At 52.2% G+C, this 26,484-nt stretch overlaps 1 protein-coding gene across 1 annotated transcript; it reads left to right on the top strand.

The window, feature by feature from the left end:
- Positions 1-22,708: 22,708 nt before the first annotated feature.
- Positions 22,709-25,141, top strand: LOC141471185 (immunoglobulin superfamily member 1-like). The gene is made up of 5 exons (XM_074157605.1): positions 22,709-22,764; positions 22,856-22,891; positions 23,089-23,361; positions 23,534-23,815; positions 25,026-25,141. Exons 1-5 carry the CDS (start codon positions 22,731-22,733, stop codon positions 25,139-25,141), a joined length of 741 nt encoding a protein of 246 aa, XP_074013706.1. The 5' UTR covers positions 22,709-22,730.
- The last annotated feature ends 1,343 nt before the right edge of the window (positions 25,142-26,484 follow it).

Genomic DNA, 26,484 nt, shown 5'->3' with positions numbered 1-26,484 from the left:
TTATCCCTATTTTCTTATCAGCCCCTCCTCTGTTTATTTCACTATTTGTCTTTACAACCTTTAGTCACCGTTCATTGGACCTTTTCTTCTTGTCTTCTTTTTGGTTTTGGAGCTATTTGCAGAGCCATCATCTTCGGTCCCCTTGTAGCTAATTCTGGGTCACTGGGCACAGCAGCTACGACTTGCATTCTTCTGACTCCATGCTGAATGAGCTGCATGAAACAAGGTATCCTACATGGTACAAAAATCAGAGCTGCTACCGCACAAAGGGAGAAAACCACCATGCGTTTAACCCATGGTCCACCAGGCAACCACGAGAACATGTCTAATTCCCATCCTTTCCCGGTTTGAACTGGCACGTGAGCTAGTTTTCTCATTCCTTTTCTTATCTGTTTTACTACCGCCCCCTGATCATGGATTTGTAAACAGGAGCTGGGTTCCTTTAGTTTTCCACCAACTCCCCCTTCTTCTGCTAGCAAAGGACCCTTGGGTGTTGGAAAATTGCATTCCTCATCTGAGCAGATTGGTCTGCAAGAAAGTCAAGAGCCTCAGCGCTCTGGTTAGGTAAAATTGCAAAAAACGGCTTGTAATCTAACTATCCTATTTAAATTATAAATGGGGTCTCTTGCTCCAGAAATCACCTGGTGGGGATTCCGTGCTGCTGGTCCAGAATACCGTATAATTCGTTCAGGTTCATCTGATGTATAATTCATCTTTTCCCCATGATTGGGAACCCCCTTTAGTTAGGGATTTATCAGTTGCTCGTCGTTCTCTTATCAGATCATCCTATCCATTAACCCCTAACTCGTTTCCTTGAACTTGTGGTAATAAGGAAAATAACGGTCTCATATATCCTATAGAACGTATCCCTGAGCGCTTTGGAGGTAACCTCCAAATGTTGTGGAAGGAGCATTATGATAACAAAAGCTTTTTTGCTCTTTCATTCATTTTGCACTCGTTTTTAATTTCTTTATTCCCCATTTTTGTCATTCGCACCTCCCCTTTGTGTTTTCAAAATAAATATACTTTCGTTGTAGCCAGTGAATCTATTCTGGAACTTTGTGTTCTGAGTATACAGAGGTTTATAGGTCCTATATATATAAATTTGTACCTGTATAAAATTAAATTTATATATATAGATCATGGTGTGATGTGTTTCTTCGGTGTTTTAAAATAATAAATGAATGTCAGCATAGGAAGGAGAGTGGTTATTTGGCCCCCCTCCCTCCCCTGGGAATGGGTGCTGGTCCCTTGTGGGAGACAGGGGGACACGGACAGGGGGGAACCCCCCTCCCCAGGCCCTGGAGTGCTCCCGGGGGCGGGGAATCCCAGTGCTCCCGTACTGGTCCCAGTCATGGGGAGCTCCGTGTAGGGGAGGGTGTTGGCCCCTCCAGCTCCGACAGCGGGGGCGCGGGTACTAGACCTGTGCCCCGTCCTAGTGGGGCCCCGTCCTGCGCTGGTGGCTGCACGTGGCCTCGGGCACGATCAGCCCCAGCAGCAGCAGGACTCCAGCCCCAGGCGCACCACTGAGGCACAGAAACAGACTCTACAACTCGCAGAGAGTTATAAAGCAGGCATGTTTATTGCAGCGCTGGGTGCAAGGGGGATTGCTCCTCCAAACTTGCACACCGGGTCGTAAAACAAGCACCTATTTATGATAAAAAGCATATATATTCATTAATATGGACCGGGTTATTATAATTAATTCTAAGAAAAGGTATTACTATTCTAATTATTTCTAGGAACTCATTATCATGGGTCTCCTCCCCTTGCTGCATGCGTACTGTCGCCCGGTGGTCATGGGCCGGGGTCTTCTGGAGGAAGGCTCATAGTCTTCTTCACCGTGTACTTTTACCTTTGGCTTAGAATGCTGAGCTGGCTGGACTCCAGACCGCAAAACTGGTCCCGACCAGATGGACACTTTACCCAGACAATTGGGTTCCTCCTTAGCATGCAGGCTGTTCCTGCTATCTTATACACAAGGCCAGTTCCTTATCTTGGAACGCTGGGCTCCTGGGCTCCGAGCTCTGTTCTTTGCCAAGCTGTACTACATTTACTACATTTACTACACTAACTACATTTAACCATTCATTCTCTGAATCACCACGTTGGTCCAGGTGCAATCTGCAGGGGACAAGAAGGGACAGTGACTGGGGGGCCCCGGGAGGAGCCCTCTGGAGCTCCCGGACCAAGGGAGTGCCATGGGGGCAACAGGACACCCAAGGGGCTGGAAGGGTGCACATGGGGGTCCCAGGGCAAACAGATGGGTGGGCAAGGGGACACGCTGGGGGATTCCTGTACTAAGGAGGGATAAAGGGAAGTTCATAAGGAGCCCCAAGGGCTCCTGTGGGCTCTACCTCCCACGTCCCTGCCCCCGGGATACCCCCTACCCACAGTCTCTGACCTGTCACCCCAACCAGCAGCACCAAAGATCAGGAGGAGGACAGGAACATGGAGCTGGCCCTCACCTGCCACTGGCAGCCAGACGGTGCCACTGGGCTGTACGACTGTCCCTGGGGCTGGTAGGTGTCCCCTGACCCCTGCCCCCCGACTGGTGGCCTAGCAACCCTGTGGCTATAGGTCATCTGTAGGGTCTCTGAGGAGTTGGCAAAGTTCAAACACATCTGAAGGAAGCTGTAATCCTCGGCTGGGCCCCCAATTACAGCTGCTTTCTTTCCCCACATCCTCTTGTCTAGATCCCCCAGGATGTGGCAGATGCCAGGGAGGAAGAGAAGAGCAGGATGTGGCTGGGGGGACATCTCACCTCTCACCATCAAATCCAGGGTCTTGCTGACAGCAGACCATTCAAACAACGCGCCCCTGACAAAACACTGGCAGCTGTAGCGGCCCTCATAGCCTTTGCGCTCACGGGAGAGTTTTTAATCTGCTCCGTTTGAGAGAAATGCTAATTCTCTGACCCAGCCCTCCAGGTAGAGGAAACAGCCAGCCCTGGGGTATGCGATGTTGCAATGGGAAACCACATCTGCTCCTGCCACCACATCGTGCCCAGGCAGGACAGAGAGGACAGGTTCGGGGAGATGAAACTCTGTGGGGAGAGGAGAGGGCATGAGGTGAAGACTGTCCCCACCTCTCCAAGCCAGGAGAGAGGGGAAAACCCCTGCCCATCATGTGGACGGGGAAGCCAAGTGGCTCCGTGCATCCCTGTGTGCCCATGTGGCATCTGCCCCCACGCAAAGGGGTAACAGCACATCACTCACCGTGCACCAGGACTTCCACGGTTTCACTGCGAGCCAGCACAGTGTCTTCATCCATGTAATGGCAGTGGTAGCCCCCTGCGTCCCCTTGGGTGACATTAGAGATGGAGAACTCGGCCCTGCTGCTGTGCAGCCTGGGCAGGGTATTGACCCTGCCGCCACTCCTGTAGAGCACAAACTGCCCATTGTCACACTCGCAACTGCAGCAGATGGTGGTGGAACCTCCTGGTGGGATCGTCCCAGGCGGCTTCAGGAAGATGGAGATGGTGGGCCCCCTGCACAGGGAGAGAGATGCTGCAGGTCAGGGAGACCCCAATGCCCGGCTCCCCCGCGGAGAGCCTGGAGTGGGCTCCAGCCCCCACCTCCACACAAGGGCAGGTTTTGTTCTGTGGGGCTGGGGAAGAGCCCTGGGAGATGGATGGGGGCCCAGAGATGTGTCCAAACTCCCCGTCTACCTCCTCATGATACTCACTTGCTGTAGCCGTGCTCTGTGCCACCAGCCAAGCACCTGCAAGAGAAACAGCCACGTAACACCTCTGTGGAGTCTCGGGACACCCCACGTCCCTGCTCTGGGAGCCCACACAGCCTCTGGCACTCACCAAAAGCCAGCACCTGGGTCACGGGCAGCATCATCTCCCTCTCGGCTCCCTCTGACCTCCGCTTAAGTGGGGCTTCTTCAGAAGAAGGCATTGGCCGGAGGCGCTGAGCGGCTGGCCAGCTTCCTGTGGGTTCTGATAACATCCTCATTGCCACAAGTTGCCTTCTGTCCCACGGCCTGCGATTCTGCAGACACAATCGCAGGGCTGGAACGGTTGAACTGGAACCTGCCCATGATGACATGGACCTTGAGGCAAAAGCTGTCGAGGCTTTTGGTTTCCTCTTTCTTGATGGGGAAATGGCTTCTTCTCAGTCCTTGTGAAATAGGGTGAAGTTCTGTAACCGGGGCGGGGAGAAGGGGCAGCACCAGACTCTTCCTGAGTCTCCGTGAGAAAGCTGCAACAACAAGCTGTTTTAGTAAGACAGAATAAAGAGGGGACTATAGATAGCAAGTGAATCTTATATCCCTTCAGAGGCAGGGCACCCCCCTTCCCTGCGGTACTGATGGACCCCAGACAGATTTTCCCACGGCACAGGGGGGGAAATCCCTGCTGTGCAAATCCCACCTGTGGAGATGTGCCCAGCACCTGAAGGGGTGTAAGATTTACTTGTGCTCTATATTCCTCTTTTTTATTCTATGCCATGGAAACAGGTATTTTATTACTCCGTTTGTTGTCAGGCCTTTCTCACCAAGGCTATGTCCGGGCTGTGCTCTTCCCCACGGAAGGGAACAGGAGGGAAGCAACTTGGTGTCCCCTTTGGCCTCCTCAGGGGTTGTTTCATCCCACCTGGCCAATAGTGTCTTTCCTTGGAGGAGGGACAGGAATATCTCCTGCCTGTAGGTCTGGATCCACCCCACAGGGTTGGCCCCATTCCTCACCCATCCGGGCCTCCCCGGTCCAACGCTGGAGCAACAGCAAGGTCCTTACTCCAAATAACTGCCTGCTCCTCCACACCTGGGGCCTGACCTCCAGCCTCCTTGGCTACCATCTAGTGTGGGTTGGCCAGTGGTGTAGACAGAGCTCCCTTTGGCAATAACGAAGGGTTAATTAAACAGGGGAAGTTGCTGTCACCTTTGGGTGATGTGGGAGCGGGGAGAGCAGGGAAAAGGTGGGTTGTGGGACTGGAGCTGTGTAGGGGAGGTGGCAGCTTGGCCAGGGATCCCACAGGGCTGATGGCTGAGGCATCTGCAGCTCCCTGCCCTCCTGCGAGCTGCAGGCGAGCGCGTCCTGCCCTCTTCTGACTGTGCACGGTCTCTGCCACCGAAGGCCCCAGCAGGAACAAACTGCAGCGCTCAGGGGGAGGCAGATGGTGTTTATATGGCTGTATCTGGGGAAAAAAGGAGAAGTGGCTGCTGGACTCCTCCAGGGCTCTCAGCTGTGGAATAATTCTTAATATATAATTTTTATTAGAAATATATAGCATTGTTCACACATTAAAGAAAGGTATAAAATTGAAACATTTCCAGGGTGGAACGCAGCAGCAGCTGGTATGCAAGGAATCCGCTACATCTATGACTCCCTGAACAATATTGCTTGCAAAAGCAACACGGAGGATGGAGTGGCGTGAAGATTACACGGCCAAGCTCTGTAATTACACAGCAGAATGGGAACAAAGTGATCCTATGGAAGTGATAAGCTGCATATTTGCTACCCTGAGCCAACAGTCTGTCAGATTTTGATGAAATGCTGTCCTTTGTGCGAACTTTGCTCATTATAATGTCATTATAATACCAAAACACACCTCCAGCCCGAAGGCTACCCACCTCCAAGGTGCAACCACTCGTCCTTGAGTCTGCGCCCTGAATTTTTCGTAAACTATACCTTTAAAAGCGAGGCGAGAGAATTTTACACCAAGCCTAATAAAGGTATTTATGACTAGAGTCACTCAAACTCCACCTTGAAGGTAAAAAAATAATATAAAAATAACCCGAGAAAGGGGGGATGCTAGGGAAGACACCATCGTAAACAAGTCAGGGAGGACCCCATCACAGACTGCCTCTGACTCCCGGGACCAGTCGAGGGGCTGAGCCTTTCTTCCCCCCCATAGGGAGGCCTGTGGGTAAGACTTAGACTATACCGAGTGCTTCCTCGGGGAACTTAGAAATCTCTCTAGAGGGTTATTTTTGTTACATTTATAGCCAGGCTGTATTGTTTGGAACTTTGTCACGTGCTTTGTACCATTAACATTTTTTCTTTTACTTGCACGTGCTTTGCAGACTGTACTTATCACCGGCAAACGAAAAGAACCTTTATATCTGTTGCTTAAATAAAGTGCACTGTTTAAGTAGCTAGCCGTTTTGGTTTCTCACTGAATGCGACCAGACACTGAAGTGCGGCCGTGCTAGTTCGTGAGCACGACTAGACTGAAGGTGCAGTCCACTGTCACTGTATCCAGAATCGTGATAGTTTAATATATTAAACGCGGCTGGACTGATAGTGGTGAATTGGGCATCACTCAGAATTTAAACCCAGCCGCCCCTAGCCTCCCACCTCGGTGAGGAGTGTTAGAACGCAAGGGGGTTTATTGGCGCAGCGAGCAGGGTTTGCTATGGATATGCTTCTGCAAAAATATGATTGTGCCCCTTCCCAGGCTGCGAAGGCATGGGCCCAGATGTCCGAGTGGGAGACGGACCCGGAGTAACGATGAGTCTCAATATGAGTATGGTTGTTCTCCCTTTATTCAAGTTCACACAGAGTATATAAAGACAGACAAGCAGAGCACGCGCTAGCAACAATTATACGATTGGCTTACAGTCTCTGTTCACACGCCTAGAGCGCTCACACAATTAGTGCAGACCTCTTGTCCACGCGCAGCAGATGTTTCTCTATCTCCCGAAGGCAGTACCGCTTATCACTTACTTATCATGTAGCTACTTCTTCATACTTCTGTTTCTCAAGGACAGTTCACAGCCTCCTCCGGGCTCTCATCCCTATCAAAGACTGGGTTGCTCATTGTAATCAAGTCATGCCCTTTTTCACTCAGCCATTCCTCCACACCCAGAAATACTGGAAGGATGAAGAGAAAGTAGTGGAACGTATTGAACAGTGTCGGGTTTCACAGAAGCTCAGAGTGGGAAAGGGAAAAGGTGTCGTTTGTGCTGTGTTAGGCGCCTGTTTATCTTGTGCACAACAAGAAGCTAAAGAAGCCCCTGCTCCTAATCTGATTTCTGCTGTAGAATATGCGACTCTGAAATCAGAAAATGAGGTCCTGAAGTCATCATTGGCATTTCAGAAGGAGACAGGAGAAAAACTAAAAACTCAAGTGGATAAACTTGTGAGTGAAAACGAGAAATTAGGAAATCGGACTGCTAGACTTGTAAGTGAAAATCTCCGACTTAAAATGTTACTGGAAAAAGTGACTGGGCTTTTAGATAAAATACAGCCCTCTGCCCAGGTCCAACAAATTCGTAAGTTAATGTGTAGTCCAAATTCTGGAACCCAGACTGGAGATTTTTGGTCTAACAGTGAGGATGATGAAGCGGATGACAGTGAAGAGACTGTCACTTTTAAATCCCAAGTTTTTCCTTTATGACTACTGGTTAAAACTGAAACAGCAGTCGATGATGATGAAATCCGTACCACTGTGCGTACTGTCCCATGGACACCCACAGAGTTGGCAAAATTAAAGGAGAAATACTCAAGGCGGCCAGGAGAGTCGGCTGTGGAGTATGTGTGGCGAGTTTCCTCTGAGCGGGGGGACAGAATTATGTTAAGTGAAGAAGAAGCAGGAGACGCTTCGGGACCAGGAGTGTTTTTAACCACTATGCCTGGAGATCGTAACTATTCCCTAACTGCTCGAGCAGCATATTGGGCAGGTGGTATGGATCCACGAGAAAGGGGGGAGCCGTTAGAAATCAGAGCTTCAGGCTACTCTGATCTGTCTGCAGCAGTACGGAAAGCAGCCTGTCTGCAAGCCATGTATGACAGAGAAGAGTTTCGGAAATCCCCAATGTCAGCTCCTATCAACCCCGATCGATTAGCCCCTCTCCTCCGAGGCCTTCCTGATTGCCTTAAGCCATTTGTAGTCAGCACTCAAGACCGCATACGAAGCGTTCGTGATGGTCGCAGGCGGAGCCGGCATCACTACATACCCACCTGGAATGAATATGTACAAGAAATTGACAGTTATGGGCGCCGAATGGGCTGGGCCAGCCTAACTGGTGAGAAACCCTCCGACCACACCCGAAGGGTTCGATAGATCCAAACCCATGCCCAGACCCCTAAATCTGATGGAAGGCTCAAGCCTGACAAGGAACGAAATGAATTGTGGCGTAAAGCCCTAGACTTGGGGGTACCTCGACAATTTTTGCACGGAGTCCCTACAGAGGATCTCCGTACACTAGTCCAACCTTTAACTAGAAAAAATAATTTGGCTGGGGAAAAAAGTCTAACCAGGAAGTCCCCAAGTCGTGATGAAATTGTGCCGTCTGCACCAGAACCTAATTTGATTGATCTGTCAGAGTCCCAGCCAAAAAACTCCTATCCCCGGGGAGGGCAGTGAGCCACCCTGCCCGGCGGGTATTAGCAATTCAATGGCTCTCTAATAAAAACTCTGAACCTGTTATTACCATTCCTGTTGGGCCTCGAAAAATGTCAGTAAATTTTATCATTGATACCGGAGCCCAACTGTCTACAATCACTAAAAAAACAGCACAACTTTTAGGTATAAGTCCTACCAGGCGCAGGGTCAACTTTACAGGAATTGATGGTGTGGTAAAATCATGCCCCACTGCAAAAATTAACCTCTGGTTGCCAGGGGAACAAAGACTAACCAGGACAGAAGTGTTAGTCGGTGCTGCGCGTACTAATCTGTTAGGATTTGATGTACTGCGTGGACGAATGTGGAAATTCCCAGATGGAACTGTGTGGAGTTTTGCAGGGCATGAAAAAGAATTAGGCACAGTGAAATTGAGTCTGTTAGAAACTTCCATACCTTTACCTCCCTCTAAAATCACTAACGTTCGACCGTATCCATTGCCTGCTGCAGCACTTGCAGGAATTGACGGGGTGGTATCAGATTTGGAGAAGAGAGGCATCATTAAAAGGACTCATTCGCCTTACAATTCACCGGTGTGGCCAGTAAAGAAACCAACCGGACAATGGCGTTTCACAGTAGATTATCGGAAATTGAACGGCAATACTGCACCCCCAACTGCTGCAGTTCCGAACGTTGCAGAAGTGGTAACCATGATACAAGGAGCTGCCCATTCTTGGATGGCTGCCTTAGATGCAAAAGATATGTTTTTCATGATTCCTCTCCTTGAGCAGGACAAAGAGCGGTTCGCATTCACGTGGAAAGGAGTCCAATATACTTTTAACCGACTGCCACAGGGGTATAAACATTCCCCCACCATTGCTCATAATGCTCTGGCTAAAGTCCTAGCAGAAGTTCCTGTCTCAAAAGGATGTACAGTATACTAATATATTGATGACATCCTGATAGGAGGAGAAGACCAAGAAAGTGTAAAAGACATGATGAAAAACATCCGAGAAACATTACTCGATTTAGGGTTGGAAGTTCCAGACTTAAAGTGTCAAGGACCTGCACAAGAAGTTAAATTCCTAGGGGTCTGGTGGATTAAAGGAGCTGCTTCTGTCCCACAAGATACCCTGGAAAAAATAGAGCATGGACAAAATCCATCTAGCGTGAAAGAGCTGCAACAAGTCCTGGGAACTTTAAGCTATTGGCGTAAACACATCCCTGGCTTTTCCATCATTGCTCGCCCCCTCTATAGTTTGCTCAGAAAAGGAAAATCATGGGAATGGACTAGCCAACATACCAAAGCCCTAGAGTTATTAATAAAAGAGCTAAGGTTATTCCAGCAACTCGGCCCTATACACCCAACTGATCCTATCCATGTAGAATGGGGGTTCAGTGAACATGGTTCTCATTGCAACATATGGCAGAAAGGACCGGCAGGGCCGGAAAGACCATTAGAATTTAGCTCTCACTCCTTTAATGATACTGAGAGCAGATACTCAGACCTTGAAAAAGGTTTGCTGTCCCTAATGCGAGCATTGCAACGAGCAGAGCAAATAAGAAGAGAACAAAGTGTAATCATCCGAGGACCTTTCCGCCTCTTAGATGTGGTCCGTAAAGGAACAGCACCACCGGCTGGCATTGCCCAAAAACCCACAGTTCGAAAGTGGTATGCTTACTTAAAAGGCATGAATGAAATCACGCCAATCTCTGAAGGCAGTGCTAAAGTATCCAAGCTGCAAAAAGATATAGACAGTACTCTGTCGTTCCAATCCCCACCAAGCAAACCATCTCCAATTCAAGAAGCACCTCCACTAACGGAAGACAGTGATCTTACAAGGGTGTGGTTTATCTTACAAGGGTGTGGTTTACTGATGCGTCATCTCATCGGGAGAATAATAAGTGGAAATACAAAGCTGTGGCACTAGAAGTAGCGACAGGAGAAAGAGCGACTGAAACAGGCGAAGGTAGTGCACAGGTGGGGGACCTCAGAGCAGTCCTACTAGCTGCACAACACGGAGCTAGTTACATCTACACTGATTCATATGCTGTTTTTAAAGGAGCCACTGAATGGATAGGCCACCGGGCAGCCAATGAGTGGCAAGTGAATAGAGTCCCAGTTTGGGAAACCGATAGCTGGAAGCAACTGTTAGAGATAGGAAGACAGAAAGTGTTACACATTGGTTGGGTAAAAGGCCACGATCGCTCAAACTCAATCACTGCTCAGTTCAACCAACAGGTAGATAGCCTCACGCGGCTGCTGCAAATGGATATTGTCAGTGATGGTCAGGAATGGGAACGCCTACTAGAATGGCTGCATGTTAAGCGTGGCCATACCGGGCGAACTGACTTATATCGGGAAGGTTTAGCCCGAGGGTGGCCTGTGTCAGTTAAGCTGTGTGAACAAGTAGTAACTGCCTGTTCCCAATGTCGCTTACGACTCAGTAAAGATCACCCAAGTAAAGCGCCTCCTTTACACATTCGAGACAAGAAGACATTGTGGCATTCCTGGCAAATCGATTATATTGGACCCTTAAGAACGTCAGGTAAAAAAAGATATGTCCTGGTGGGAGTGGAGATTATCTCCGGCCTCACTATGGCCACTAGCTCCAAATCAGCAACAGGGGAGGACACAGTAAATAGCCTAAAAGGATGGTTCAGCACACTTCCTCTCTCTGAAGAAATCCAAAGTGATAACGGTTCACACTTTACAGCTACAGTAATACAAGATTGGGCCAAAGAGGAAGGGATTCGGTGGGTATTTCACACTCCCTACTATCCTCAGGCCAATGGCATTGTTGAGTGCACCAATGGATTGGTCAAGCGTTTTGCAAAAACTCATGAACCTGGATGGCATTTGCGATTAGACGATGCCATCCATCAACTGAATAACAGATGGAGTGGCGATGGCTGCCCTAAAATGAAGGCTTTCTGCGTGTCGGCTAATACCGTCCCTCCAAACGTTCCCACTAAACCAGGAAAATATTCTGGGAGATTTTACCCTGGACAACCTGTGCTGGTGAAAATGCCTCAAATTGGAATAGTACCAATGGTACTAGTTACTCCCCAAAATCCCCAGGACTGGGGGCCAAAGATTGTTCAGAGAAGATACACCGGATCAGCACCCGGTGGATCTTGCCTTTCTTCTAACCCTATTGGTCAAGTAAGACCGAGCATATTTTCTTTTCTTTGTGTCTTACAGGAACCTTAAATGAACTGCACGTGGACAGACGGATTGGTCTACGCTAACCTTGAGTGCCTCCAAGGAATCTTGACACTGATTCTGGCAGTAATATTATTCTTAGTGTGTACGACTATTTGGAGGCCCAAGTTCTAAAATGACGAACCGGCAAATCGAATTAATGCTATTCTGTTTTACCCTTTTCTTCCCTGTTGTTTGTAGTGAAAGAGACCCAGAGTGGCCATGGTCTCAAGCTTTGATCAGACACAGTGCGAGGACAGGAACATCGAATGGAAAGTTTGGAAAGTTAAGTTTGGCCACTGTAGTTATACATGACAACAGAATGTTCTCAAAAAATGAGTGGACCTGGAACAATTAGTATCCAATCCTGGAGGGTAAGGCAGGAGAAGAAATTCAAGTAGGATGTCGAATGGTCAACGGTTCAACCCATGAGAAAGCCACCAGAATAGTGGTATTTCGCCCCAAGAACCCACACTCAGTAACAACAGAGCATTGTATCACCGACAAGTGGGATTGCTAGTATAACTTCACTCTCGCAGAACCCACTTTCATAACCTGTCGTTGGCAACAACGTGAAATAGTGTTGCTATTCGAATTCAAAATAGACATAGTTGAACCTGATCCCACTACACAGCCTAACCTAGCTCCACTATTTGAAACTCCTGACAGTGACCACCCTGAAACCTTGCTAAGGGAACTTAGAAATTTGCCCCTTCACACCACCGTCTCTGATAATGACCCTTGGCACAATGCATTGTCAAAATATACTGCAAGCATTAAAAAGGAAAAGAATTTAAATCTCTCTATTCTGGTCATACAAGTGAACTGGTCATATTCTGGTCATGGAAGTGAAATATACTCCAGAAATAAATGGAGTTGGAAAGAATCACTCCAAATGGCTAAACTTGAAGTCATCCCCGGAAAGGAAATACAAATTAGTTGCCGAGTAATCAATGGGTCTACTCATCACAGACCAACCGAAATTAAAACAATCTACGTAGACTCCACTAAACCAGAAAAACATAATACTGAATGCTATAAAATAACAGAGTCAAATTCAGATTGCTGGCACAATTTTACTTTTACCAAGCCTATTGTATTGTATTGCCTGTGGGGTTACCAAGACACAGAGTTATTATTTGAATTTATGATTGACACAATTACGTCTGAACCTGCCCAAAGGGAAACAGAACCTACACCCCAACAAATTCCTGAAGGTGTACCTACTCAACCACCCATTAGTCTAACTCCTTACACCTTCAACATTGGCCCTTATGTTATTAAAGACACAGGTCAGCAGCAAATACTGTCTAACCCAACATATTCCCTCAAACGAGTAGAATTATCAATGCAAATTAATATCTCTGCAATCAAACCTACCTGCTCGCCATTCCTAGGTACGTCTTATGCCGGGTGGTCAGCATGGTTGCATAGACGAACCCTGACCTCTTCACAACAACTGAAGAGAGATGTGACTGGTTCTTAGGAACGGGATTGGGAGTCCTAAATAGTATAGATGCTGAAGTGCTTGCCCAAAAACTAGTCGCAACCACTGCTGATCTAAACAGGATGACACATCCCCTACAGTCTTCTTTATCAGCCTTGGGGAACAAAACATCTTTCAAGAACTATTTACAGAACAACAACTCTGGAAAACTATTAACAAAAAACCAACTCTCTAGAACTATTGAAAAAACCCAACTCTAAACAACTATTTACAGCGCTTCCTCTTGGATCCTCCTCTCCTTTGCCACCGCCGTTCCCCGCAGCTCTGCTGGCCCTGAAAGCAAAGCAAGCGGCAGGGCCCTTTGGCTAACGAGCAGTGCCCGCCGAGCAGAGCTGGGGTTCCCGAGCCGGCTCAGCGGCAGCAGCTGCTTCGGCTGGGGCTTGGCTCTGATGGGCATTCGATGGTCACAGCCCTGGGACACGCTGGGGAGAGCGGGACACTGCCGCCAGTGCTGAGCCCTGGCTGGGCTCCGGGTGAGATTTGGGTGTCCTGGCCCCAAGAAACTGCTCCCATCCCAAAGTGGACGGGGGCTCAGGGCAGCGCGGTGGGGGCGGTTGTGCCACCAGGACGAGGGCACCAGGCGCCGTATCCCTGCAGCAGAGACCACCCACCCCAGCCCCAACCCCAGCCCAGTGGCAGGAGACCCTCCCTCCCTATGGGCAGTGGGTGGGGAGCAGGTTCATGTGCTGCTGGGGGATCCGTGTCCATCGGCTCCTCCTCCTCCACATCCACCTCCATCTCTTCATCTTCAACCGGGTCGATCTCCATTTCTTCAGTTGTCCCCATGTCCACACTGCTGGGACCCTCCTCCAGAGCCTCCAGTGCAAGGTCACACATCCTGAGCCCAAAGGCAAGCAAAAAAGTGCATTCGTCCTGCCCTGGCCAGCACCCCTGCCCCTCTCGCCACCCAAGGAGAGCCATGGGGCGATGGGACCCCTGGGCACATCCCCAGCAGGAGCTGGCTGGACCTGGGCGGTTCCTTGGCCACCAGCACCCACCAACAGTCCCGGGCCAGCGCCTGCAGCTGGAGGCTCCTCATCTTTTTCTCCTTCACTAATTTTGCATGCAGCAGGGTCTTCTGGATCTGCCAGAGCAGAGAGGGCAGGGGTGAGCAGCCCTGCTCCCGGCCCCACACGTGCAGACCCCAGCCCCACGCCTGTCTGGGCGCCCAGAAGCTCCTTACTCTGTGAAGCCACCCTTTGGGCTCGGTGCTGCTCCTCGTCCAGGGCTCAGCTCCTCTGGCTCCAGCCTGGAAATGGGCAGAGGAGGCATCGGCTCAGGCTCCAGGCAGCACCCGGCTGCTCCCAGCGAGCATCCCTGCGGCACCAGCCCGGGGCGCCCTGGGGTCTGCCGGGGACGTGTCCCCCTACGCAGGGATGCTCCATCCCAGAAGGGCATGAGCAGCCCAGGAGGGCTTCTGCCAGCCCCTGGCCTTGCAGGGCTTGGGGGAGAGGGCAAGCCAAGCTCCTGGCCCCCCCAGCTGCCCAGAGTGGGGTCCCCGCGCCATCCCCGCAGTGGCTGCTCCAGCCTGCCCAGGCAGTGGGGGGTGCCCACCTCCATGGAGCAGGGACGTACCTCGGGCAGCGCAATTGTCCTCCTCTTCTGGGCTTTCATGATGCCAGGGAGCAAAACAGAGAGGGGAAGAAGGTGCTGGGACCAGGCAGGAAGGGAAGGGCTGGGTTATGGGTTCAAGGCACAAGGAGCAGGGCAGAAGGGCTGTGGGGCGCAGGGCAGAAGGGTGCGTTGTGCCCCCGTCGCCTGGTACTGGCAGTTGCAGATGGAACACGGGCCATGGCAACGGGATGCGCAGTGGGGATGGAGATGAGCCCCCTTAAAGTGGGCGCAGCTTCATACGTACATACCCCAAAAGTTAATAATCCCAACACATTTCACTTCCTTCCTGTCCTAAGCTGTTCTTCCCAACCATCCCCTCATTGAACAAGTGGGGTTTGCCCAGAGCGTTGCAGACTGTCTGTGGGACGCTGGGGCAAGTGGTGCCCGTCCTTCCCAAAGAGATCTGGATGTACGGAAGTGCTAAGGAAAATCCCAGCCCGTCCTCATGGACAAGTGCCAGCCCAGTCTTCAGGCAGCCCCTACCAGGCCTTTGGGCCAACCACCTCTCATCAGCCTCCGTTGCTGACGGTCTCATCACACAACAGCTCTTACGGGTCAGGAGGTGACCAGCCAGAAGAGAAGCCCGAAGGCCAAGCCCCAGAGCAAAGCCAGCGCCAATTCCAAACACCAATGGGCAGGTCCAGTTGACACCAAGAGGGTCAAGGCAGTCCACGGGCAGGGCTGGAGCTTGTCCTTGTGGTGGCATTTGAGCCAAGGCAGCTCCTAGAGACCCCCCAGCTCTGCTGGGACAGGCCATTCCCCCTGCGCTGGCTCTGAAGACCCTCGGTGGGACCCTTGGAGGCTGGGCAGCGCTGGGGCAGGGGAGCAGCCCTTGCCCATGGCTGAGGCACCAGGAATTCCCAGGGCCAGGGCAGGTCCCTTCCAGGGTAGCCCAAGGGCCTTTGGGCTGGCACCTCCAGGGAGACCCTGGCTCCTGCTTCCAAGGTTGGGTCCTTTTCCGTCTCATACAGCCTGCAGGGTTTTGCAGTCCTGACAGCCCTGTGCCAACAAGTGCAATTATTCTCCCCCTCTTTTGAGAGCAGAAAACACGCACCAGAAGAACAGACAAGTGGACAAACATCCCACTGGGCAACGGCTTTGTCAGCGGAGATAGAAATAATCTGGATCAAGTACCAGGAGGTGTTCAGCACTTCCTGGTGTTTTTCTGCTTCCCACCGCTGAAAGCCCAAGCAGACGGGTTGGTTCAGGCGTCAGGGTCTCTCCAAGTTGTTGGAAATGCCTTGGGTCTTACTGAGCCAAGGGATGCCCTTCCAAATTCTGTCCCACAGACAATATTTTAACCAGGCACAGACCCTGGTTTTCTCCAACGTAGAAGCTGAAGCCTGCTGGCATTGACACTGCTGCTGAGGACACCGACCAATCTCTTGGCTCCCCATTGCAACCTTTCTGAGCTGTACTCCAGCCGACACTGACAGAGGACTTCAAGGAGTCTAGAAGTCCTCCGAAAGGTTCTGAGGAGATCTTCAGCTTGTCAAACCCCACCAACCCATCCAGCAGCAGTTTTTAGAGAGGACAGTCCTGGGCATTCTTCTCGGAAAATGCTGCCTATATTTAGGTTTTCATTCTTACCTGCTGTAATGCCTGGCTCCATAGCAGTTACCTGTATGTAGTATATGGGACTGGTGGATTTCTGCAGCACCAAACCTCATCAAGAGGCAGACCCTGGAGTTTACAGTGGCTTCTACAGGCTCCTTGTAGCTGAGCTGGATGTAACACAGCTGTAGAGAGCCCTTGGAAAAGAGAGGGAAAAGGCAGTTTGCAGAAAAATCCATCAATGGCAAGATTTGCCATCATTTCTGGTCAGTGCTCTATTGCTGCAGCTGACATTGTTCACAAGAGCCTCCCAAGATCTCAGAGCTGTGTTTGGAGTGAGTCTTTTCCTTCAGGTGGTCCCATCTCCACTGGTCTCCATCTCCATCAGTCAGGTGCCTGCCAGGGACAGGGCTCTGGCACCAGAAGTGAAGCCTTTGCTGACTGGTTTTGAGGATGCTGGGGGTGGCCTGAAGACCTCAAGCAGTGTTGTGTTGTCCTTGTGGTCTCCTTCTCTTGCGGGTCCACTTGATAGGGCACAACCGTGTCTTTTCAGAGCAGGAGTGCACTAAGTGGAGACCCGGGGGCAATGGCCAGGCCCCCTCCTCATGACCAGGGGCACTGGCCCCCTCTACCAGACCTCGCCTGTGATGTGTCCAAAGGCTGGAAGGCAATAGGGAGCATCTCTGCATCCCCACCTCCCCTTCATTTGCCACCAAAATCCCTTTCAACTTTGAGGGTATTGAGTTTGAAAAGTCCTTCACACATCCTCACAGGGAAGGGGCCTTTCAGGCTGTGGGGAGCACAGTTTCCTCACCCATTCCTGCATGGCGGATGTTCCCCTGGCCCAGCAGCTCTGGAAAACTGTTGCCACATCAGTTGCTTTTTCCAGGAGCTCCTCCGTTTGCCCCAGCCCTCGTAGGAAAGCAGAGAAGTGTGTTAAAGCCACATCAGCTCCTCAGTTCCTTGGTCTATTCTGCTCAAGTGTCACATCTGCTTTTGTGGGGGGCATCAGGCCCTGGGCACATGGAAGAGCATTGGCTTTGGAGGAGCAGTCAAGGCGTGAGAAGGACAGGGGGTGCAGGGAGAGGCTCAAGGGGTGAAAGGGAAGGAGTGGGGAGACTGCAGCAGACACCTCTGTGCATGTAGGGGGTGCTCCATATACATGTTTGTGCTTCTCTGGGCATGAGAGAAGAAGTTCCTGAAGAAACATTAGTGGGGAGAAGAGGAGATTTGTTACCCTGTGTGACTCCATGTCTGCATGGGAAGGTGTTCCTGCACCAGGCGGAGCACCTGATCATGTGTCTGTTACTGTGCAGGGTGGATGAGGTGCGCAGGTGGCCAAGAAGGCAAACAGCATCCTGGCCTGTGTCAGGAGCAGCGTGACTAACAGGACTGGGGCAGTGACTGTCCCCCTGTACTGGGCACTGGGGAGGTCCTACGTAGAGTGCTGTGTCCAGTTTTGGGCCCCCTCACCACAGAAAAAAAAAAAGACATTGAGGTGCTGGAGCGTGTCCAGAGAAGGGCAACGGAGCTGGTGAGGGGTTTGGAGCACGAGTCTTGTGAGGAGAGGCTGAGGGAGCCGGGGGTGCTCAGCCTGGAGAAAAGGAGGCTGAGGGAGACCTTCTCGCTCTCTACAACTCCCTGAAAGGAGGGTGTAGCCGGGGGGGGGTCAGTCTCTTCTCCCAAGGAACAGACAATGGGACAAAAGGAAACGGCCTCGAGTTGCACCAGGGGAGGTTTAGATCGATATTAGGAAAAATTTCTTCACTGAAAGGGTTGTCAAACATTGGACCAGGCTGTCCAGGGAAGTGGCGCAATCGCCATCCCTGGAGGTATTTAAAAGACAGGCAGGTGTGGTGCTGAGGGACATGAGTTAGTGGTGGAGTTGACAGTGTTAGGTTAATGATTGGACTTGATGATCTGAAAGGTCCCTTCCAACCTGGACAATCCTGTGATTCTAAAGAGAGAAGGGCTCCCCAGAGAGCAGTCAAGAAGAGCAGCAACTGGATTTTCGGGTGAGTGTCCCCTGAACATCCTCTCCTCTATGGTAGGGGGTTCCCAACACTTCTCCTGCGTAATAACTGCATGCTTCTCCTCAGCCACTACTCTTATGATGCTACTCAGAATATGCATTTCTCAGGGGGAGGTGTGGCTTCGTGATCAGGTAGAAGAGGACCCAGAGAGCCAGAGCCCTGGGAAGAACACAGGAGACCAAGGCATTAGGACATGCCCCCACTCTAGCTCCTGGACTTTACTTCCACAAATTACTAACACAGGTGTCCAGGTTTGCCGGAGCCTTGCCCTTCTCTTTCCACTAGACAGTTAGTCCACAAACTGCAGAAGCAACCAAATATCTAGGCCATAAGGAACCTCCTCCCTGCAAGCTCCAGGAGGACCCCGGTGCTCAGGACTCCTTCAACCCCCACTTTTCTCTTACCCATGGGAGGACACAGGCTTTCAGATTCAAAGCACCCTCTTCCTGCTCTAACCTCAAGGTTCCCACCCGGCTGGTACTGGGCGGACCGCAGCTCCTTCTGGGGCAGGAAGGGCTGCCCTGGCTTTCCAGTGCACTTGGAACGAGGCACCCATGGAAGGGCCTGGAGCTGCCTCAGCTCTGCAGCGCTGAAGCCAGCTAGTGCCTTGGGGCAGTTGCAGATCTTGATCAGTGCCTGTGCCCTGTCCAGGCCGGGTTGGATGGGGCTTTGAGCAACCTGGTCTGGTGGGAGGCATCCCTGCCCAGGGCAGGGGGTTGGAACGAGATGGTATTTAAGGTCCTGTCCAACTCTAAACCGTTCTGGTAGGTGAAGGTGTAACTGCTCAGCGACAGTAGTTAGTGACCAAGGAGTGCTCTGGCACGGAAGGTGAGGATGCCCAACTGCAGAGAGGGTTAAACTGGCTGGGAGCAGGAGCCCGAGGGACATTGACTCCTTTCAGGAAGTGAAACTTCTCTTGATGATGAGGTAGGAAGCTCAGCAGCCTTGGCTTGTAGCCAACATGCAAAGAATTCGCTGAGGGACCACCTTTGGCCAGCGGGGCTGGTGCCAGGGGACAAACCCGTGCTCACAGGATTGGTGCCTCGGGGCTGGTGTGCGCGGGGTCTTGCAACTCAAGGCTCCCCGTAGAACCGCTTCTGGTGGTAGGACCCTGCCCAAGGCGTTGTTCATTACAGCTTTTGGTATTTAAGCTGTTACAGCAGGAGCTGCCCCCTGAGCGCTCACACCCCGTTCATGGTGTCTCTCACACACACAATCACTCACTCACAGGCGCTTCCTCCTCCTTCAGGCTCAACCCTCGGTTTCCCGCGGTAGAGTCTCAGGCATCGGATTTTATAAAATAGTTAATTTGATTGGAGGGTACAGCAGCAAGAACAGCCCGGGCTGGGTGCCTCCAAAGAGAGGGACCCCAGACAAAGGAGTCCCTGGGCAATGGTGCCCTTGTGACCCACACACCGCCCCTTACGCATCCTTCACACACCGTCCACGTGTCTTCTAGCCCAATGGTGATTTTTGGTCTGGGGTCTTCTAACATCTTATTGAATTCTCTTCCTGTGTCCAGGGAGGCTGGCTCTGATCTTGTTGATTTGCGGTTTCAGCAGATGGTTGGAGCCTCCATATCTTCTGGTCTATGCCCCTTGTGCACCTCCATTTGCTGGCAGAACACAGGGAACCAAAAAGTCCCAGACTTGGGAAAAACACTACCAAAACATCACAGAATCACAGAATCATCAGGGTTGGAAAGGACCTCTGAGATCACCGAGTCCAACCATACACACACCAAAAAACCCCCTACAATCTTGGGCACCAGAGCATGCCCTGAAGTGCCACATCTACACGTTTCTTAAATACCTCCAGGGATGGTGACTCCACCACCTCCCTGGCCAGCCTGTTCCAGTGCCTGACGACTCTCTCAGTAAAGTAATTCTTCCTAATATCTAATCTAAACCTCCCCTGCCGCAACTTCAGACCATTCCCTTGGGAGAAGATGTCAACCCCCACCCCTCTACACCCTCCTCTCAGGTAGTTGTAGAGGGCAATGAGGTCTCCCCTCAGCCTCCTCTTCTCCAAACTAAACATGCCCAGTTCCCTCAGCCTCTCCTCGTATGACTTGTTCTGTAGACCCCTCACCAGCTTGGTAGCTCTCCTATCAAAAAGTGAGATATCAAAACACTTTCCCACACTAGAAGACTAAACTCAGCACTGTACCAGCTGCTGGGAAAATCACTAAGGAAAAGAACGATCGCAGCCTAAAGGCTTCAGCAACTCCAGCTGCTCCTGCTCAGTAAAGCTGAGCAAACAGCCCAAATCACACCGTATTATAACCCTAAGTAATTTATTCAATTAAAACTTGCTTATTTAGGCTAAACAACTAAGATCCCTCAATGTAAGCTCAAATTCGCCTCGGGGGTACAATAAGGGGTACGTGGTGACCAGGCAGAGGGGGGAGCAGGCTGAGGCTGCTGGTGGTCTTTGTGGGAGTGCTGGGGCCCGATCCGCGTGGCTGCCCGTATATACGTGCGTCTGTTCTATAGGTGCGCTGGCGCCTCTGCCTGCTGGAAACACGCCGTGGGCTCCACAGCTGGCTGGACCTGCGGGCCTGGAGCTGCAGTGGCCGCATCTCTCTTCTCTCAGGCTGCTAGATGCAGCAACTCCTAACAGAGGTGATGGGGACAAAGCTCTTTCCGTGGTCCCGTGCCCTGGACTTGCCCCCGGTCTCCAGCCAGGGGATGTGAGAAAAGGCTCTGCAGAGGAGGGCCCAGGAGTCCAACGTGCCCACGGATGGGTCTTGTGGCAGCGCCACCAACTCTGTCCTGGGCTGCGCCAGCCGGGGCACAGCCAGCAGGGTCAGCCAGGGGGGTCACTGGGCACTGGTGAGGCCAGAGCAGCTTGGTGTCCCTCAGTCCAGTGTAGACAGCGGGGGCTGTTGGGATGAATGGGTCTGAAGGGACCAAGGAGGTGCCAAGAACTGGTCGAGCCTGGAGGAGACAAAGGGGGATTAAGGCAGGAGACAGGGCCAGAAGAGGGGTCCCACAAAAGGAGAAGGCCATAGGGCACCCTGCAGCAAAACTTCTACTACCCCGCTATATCCCCAGGGGAGACCAAAAGGGCTGAAAAGGGAAGAAATGAAAGGGTAGAGAGGGTCTAGGGGTGACCACAGGGGACAGCTGAGAGCCCTGGAGGAGTCCAGCAGCCACTTCTCCTTTTTTCCCCAGATACAGCCATATAAACACCATCTGCCTCCCCCTGAGCGCTGCAGTTTGTTCCTGCTGGGGCCTTCGGTGGCAGAGACCGTGCACAGTCAGAAGAGGGCAGGACGCGCTCGCCTGCAGCTCGCAGGAGGGCAGGGAGCTGCAGATGCCTCAGCCATCAGCCCTGTGGGATCCCTGGCCAAGCTGCCACCTCCCCTACACAGCTCCAGTCCCACAACCCACCTTTTCCCTGCTCTCCCCGCTCCCACATCACCCAAAGGTGACAGCAACTTCCCCTGTTTAATTAACCCTTCGTTATTGCCAAAGGGAGCTCTGTCTACACCACTGGCCAACCCACACTAGATGGTAGCCAAGGAGGCTGGAGGTCAGGCCCCAGGTGTGGAGGAGCAGGCAGTTATTTGGAGTAAGGACCTCGCTGTTGCTCCAGCGTTGGACCGGGGAGGCCCGGATGGGTGAGGAATGGGGCCAACCCTGTGGGGTGGATCCAGACCTACAGGCAGGAGATATTCCTGTCCCTCCTCCAAGGAAAGACACTATTGGCCAGGTGGGATGAAACAACCCCTGAGGAGGCCAAAGGGGACACCAGGTTACTTCCCTCCTGTTCCCCTCCGTGGAGCTGCCAAACCTTCCGTGGGGAAGAGCACAGCCCGGACATAGCCTTGGTGAGAAAGGCCTGACAACAAACGGAGTAATAAAATACCTGTTTCCATGGCATAGAATAAAAAAGAGGAATATAGAGCACAAGTAAATCTTACACCCCTTCAGGTGCTGGGCACATCTCCACAGGTGGGATTTGCACAGCAGGGATTTCCCCCCCTGTGCCGTGGGAAAATCTGTCTGGGGTCCATCAGTGCCGCAGGGAAGGGGGGTGCCCTGCCTCTGAAGGGATATAAGATTCACTTGCTATCTATAGTCCCCTCTTTATTCTGTCTTACTAAAACAGCTTGTTGTTGCAGCTTTCTCACGGAGACTCAGGAAGAGTCTGGTGCTGCCCCTTCTCCCCGCCCCGGTTACACAACTTCACCCTATTTCACAAGGACTGAGAAGAAGCCATTTCCCCATCAAGTGACCATCAAGAAAGAGAAACCAAAAGCCTCGACAGCTTTTGCCTCAAGGTCCATGGGATCCTAAGGCCAAGTCACCATGGGCAGGTAACTGGTACATTCTGGTTCAACCGTCCCAGCCCTGCGATTGTGTCTGCAGAATCGCAGGCCGTGGGACAGAAGGCAACTTGTGGCAATGAGGATGTTATCAGAACCCACAGGAAGCCGGCCAGCTGCTCAGCGCCTCCGGCCAATGCCTTCTTCTGAAGAAGCCCCACTTAAGCGGAGGTCAGAGGGAGCCGAGAGGGAGATGATGCTGCCCGTGACCCAGGTGCTGGCTTTTGGTGAGTGCCAGAGGCTGTGTGGGCTCCCAGAGCAGGGACATGAGGTGTCCTGGGACTCCATAGAGATGTTACGTGGCTGTTTCTCTTGCAGGTGTTTGGCTGGTGGCACAGAGCACGGCTACAGCAAGTGAGTATCATGAGGAGGTAGACGGGGAGTTTGGACACATCTCTGGGCCCCCATCCATCTCCCAGGGCTCTTCCCCAGCCCCACAGAACAAAACCTGCCCTTGTGTGGAGGTGGGGGCTGGAGCCCACTCCAGGCTCTCCGCGGGGGAGCCGGGCATTGGGGTCTCCCTGACCTGCAGCATCTCTCTCCCTGTGCAGGGGGCCCCACCATCTCCATCTTCCTGAAGCCACCTGGGACGATCCCACCGAGAGGCTCCACCACCATCTGCTGCAGTTGCGAGTGTGACAATGGGCAGTTTGTGCTCTACAGGAGTGGCGGCAGGGTCAATACCCTGCCCAGGCTGCACAGCAGCAGGGCCGAGTTCTCCATCTCTAATGTCATCCAAGGGGATGCAGGGGGCTACCACTGCCATTACATGGATGAAGACACTGTGCTGGCTCGCAGCGAAACCGTGGAAGTCCTGGTGCATGGTGAGTGATGTGCTGTTACCCCTTCGCGTGGGGGCAGATGCCACATGGGCACACGGGGATGCACGGAGCCACTTGGCTTCCCCGTCCACATGATGGGCAGGGGTTTTCCCCTCTCTCCTGGCTTGGAGAGGTGGGGACAGTCTTCACCTCATGCCCTCTCCTCTCCCCACAGAGTTTCATCTCCCCGAACCTGTCCTCTCTGTCCTGCCTGGGCACGATGTGGTGGCAGGAGCAGATGTGGTTTCCCATTGCAACATCGCATACCCCAGGGCTGGCTGTTTCCTCTACCTGGAGGGCTGGGTCAGAGAATTAGCATTTCTCTCAAACGGAGCAGATTACAAACTCTCCCGTGTGCGCAAAGGCTATGAGGGCCGCTACAGCTGCCAGTGTTTTGTCAGGGGCGCGTTGTTTGAATGGTCTGCTGTCAGCAAGACCCTGGATTTGATGGTGAGAGGTGAGATGTCCCCCCAGCCACATCCTGCTCTTCTCTTCCTCCCTGGCATCTGCCACATCCTGGGGGATCTAGACAAGAGGATGTGGGGAAAGAAAGCAGCTGTAATTGGGGGCCCAGCCGAGGATTACAGCTTCCTTCAGATGTGTTTGAACTTTGCCAACTCCTCAGAGACCCTACAGATGACCTATAGCCATAGGGTTGCTAGGCCACCAGTCGGGGGGCAGGGGTCAGGGGACACCTACCAGCCCCAGGGACAGTCGTACAGCCCAGTGGCACCGTCTGGCTGCCAGTGGCAGGTGAGGGCCAGCTCCATGTTCCTGTCCTCCTCCTGATCTTTGGTGCTGCTGGTTGGGGTGACAGGTCAGAGACTGTGGGTAGGGGGTATCCCAGGGGGCAGGGACGTGGGAGGTAGAGCCCACAGGAGCCCTTGGGGCTCCTTATGAACTTCCCTTTATCCCTCCTTAGTACAGGAGTCCCCCAGCGTGTCCCCTTGCCCACCCATCTGTTTGCCCTGGGACCCCCATGTGCACCCTTCCAGCCCCTTGGGTGTCCTGTTGCCCCCATGGGACTCCCTTGGTCCGGGAGCTCCAGGGGGCTCCTCCCGGGGCCCCCCCAGTCACTGTCCCTTCTTGTCCCCTGCAGATTGCACCTGGACCAACGTGGTGATTCAGAGAATGAATGGTTAAATGTAGTTAGTGTAGATTTAGTACAGCTTGGCAAAGAACAGAGCTCGGAGCCCAGGAGCCCAGCGTTCCAAGATAAGGAACTGGCCTTGTGTATAAGATAGCAGGAACAGCCTGCATGCTAAGGAGGAACCCAATTGTCTGGGTAAAGTGTCCATCTGGTCGGGACCGGTTTTGCGGTTTGGGGTCCAGCCAGCTCAGCATTCTAAGCCAAAGGTAAAAGTACACGGTGAAGAAGACTATGAGCCTTCCTCCAGAAGACCCCGGCCCATGACCACCGGGCGACAGTACGCATGCAGCAAGGGGAGGAGACTTATGATAATGAGTTCCTAGAAATAATTAGAATAGTAATACCTTTTCTTAGAATTAATTATAATAACCCGGTCCACATTAATGAATATATATGCTTTTTATCACAAATAGGTGCTTGTTTTACGACCCGGTGTGCAAGTTTGGAGGAGCAATCCCCCTTGCACCCAGCGCTGCAATAAACATGCCTGCTTTATAACTCTCTGCGAGTTGTAGAGTCTGTTTCCGTGCCTCAGTGGTGCGCCTGAGGCTGGAGGCTGGGGTCCTGCTGCTGCTGGGGCTGATCGTGGCCGAGGCCATGTGCAGCCACCGGCGCAGGACGGGGCCCCACTAGGACGGGGCACAGGTCTAGTACCCGCGCCCCCGCTGCCGGAGCTGGAGGGGCCAACACCCTCCCCTACATGGAGCTCCCCATGACTGGGACCAGTACGGGAGCACTGGGATTCCCCGCCCCCGGGGAGTGTGAAGGGGCTGGAGCCTCGGGAGGGGGGTTCCCCCCTGTCTGTGTCCCCCTGCCCCCCACAAGGGACCAGCACCCGTCCCCAGGGGAGGCGCGGGGGCGGAATAACCACTCTCCCTCCATTGCTCACATTCGTTTATTATTTTAAAACACCAACGAAACACATCACACCATGATCTATATATATAAATTTACTTTTATACAGGTATAAATTTATATATATAGGACCTTTAAACCTCTGTATACTCAGGACACAAAGTTCCAGAATAGCTTCACTGGCTACAACGAAAGTATTTTTGTTTTGAAAACACAAAGGGGAGGTGCCAATGACAAAAACGCAGAATAAAGAAATTAAAAACGAGTGCAAATTGAATGAAAGTGCAAAAAAGCTTTTGTTATCATAATGCTCCTTCCACAACACGCCCCCCCCTTTCCTCCCTCCAAGGGCGGGTGAGCCTCAGGTCCTGGAGGGAAGGGGGTGGTTGGAGGAAGGGAGCCCAGCTGCAGCCCCCGGGTCTCTCCCTCTCCTCTGCCCCGTGGAGTCCCCTCAGGAGGGCACAAAGTGAGGAACCGAGGAGCAGAAGCAGCCAAGTGACATCCCCCTCAGGCTCCTTCCTCTTCTCCAATGCCCCTCATTGCACTCACATCCCCAGATTTGCCTCTGCGAGCGGCAGCTGCCCCCAAGCCAGGGCTCACCCAGAGGGAGCTGCAAGCAGGGAATGGGAAAAAATGGGGCGGGAGCAGATGTCCCTAAATCAGTGTTCTTCACCTGCTCTGCAAAAACCAACCAGTGCACTGAGTCGAGGTACTTGTCTTCATTTCAGTTCTGCAGAATCGGGTGCCGGGTGCTTAACAACAGCCAGCAACACCCCACATTTTGGACAGTTCCAGTGATAAGATACAGCCCATGGGCGAGCTACGGTTCCTTTAGCATCCCTCATCATATGTGTGCATTCAAAACATGTTTTGAACATTTTGAAGAATCCCCCTTATTAGCCCAATTCAGTTTTTGTATGAGCCGATGCCGACAGGATGGAGGAACAACTGCAAAACCACGGATAAAAGGCACAGAACAAATTTAATCTCAATACCTCGTGGATTGGGGAACCTCTGATGCAGCACCCGGGCAGAGGTGTGCAAGCAGGAGACACAGGCACTGCGGAGCGAGAGGGAGTCCTTGTGAGCAAGGGAGTGAGAGAATGAGAGCTCACACTTGC

This window comes from Numenius arquata, chromosome 12, assembly GCF_964106895.1.
Source record: "Numenius arquata chromosome 12, bNumArq3.hap1.1, whole genome shotgun sequence".
NCBI classification, from domain to species: Eukaryota; Metazoa; Chordata; class Aves; order Charadriiformes; family Scolopacidae; genus Numenius; species Numenius arquata.
The sequence above is the reverse complement of the archived record's forward strand: the minus strand, read 5'-3'. Positions and strand labels throughout refer to the sequence as shown.

Excerpts from the sequence above, each read along its gene's own strand:
- LOC141471185 (XM_074157605.1), top strand. The coding sequence starts at position 22,731 with ATGATGCTGCCCGTGACCCAGGTGCTGGCTTTTG. Across the intron at positions 22,892-23,088 it reads ACAGAGCACGGCTACAGCAA|GGGGCCCCACCATCTCCATC; the intron begins GTGAGTATCATG and ends CTCCCTGTGCAG. Across the intron at positions 23,816-25,025 it reads CCTGGATTTGATGGTGAGAG|TCTGTTTCCGTGCCTCAGTG; the intron begins GTGAGATGTCCC and ends CGAGTTGTAGAG.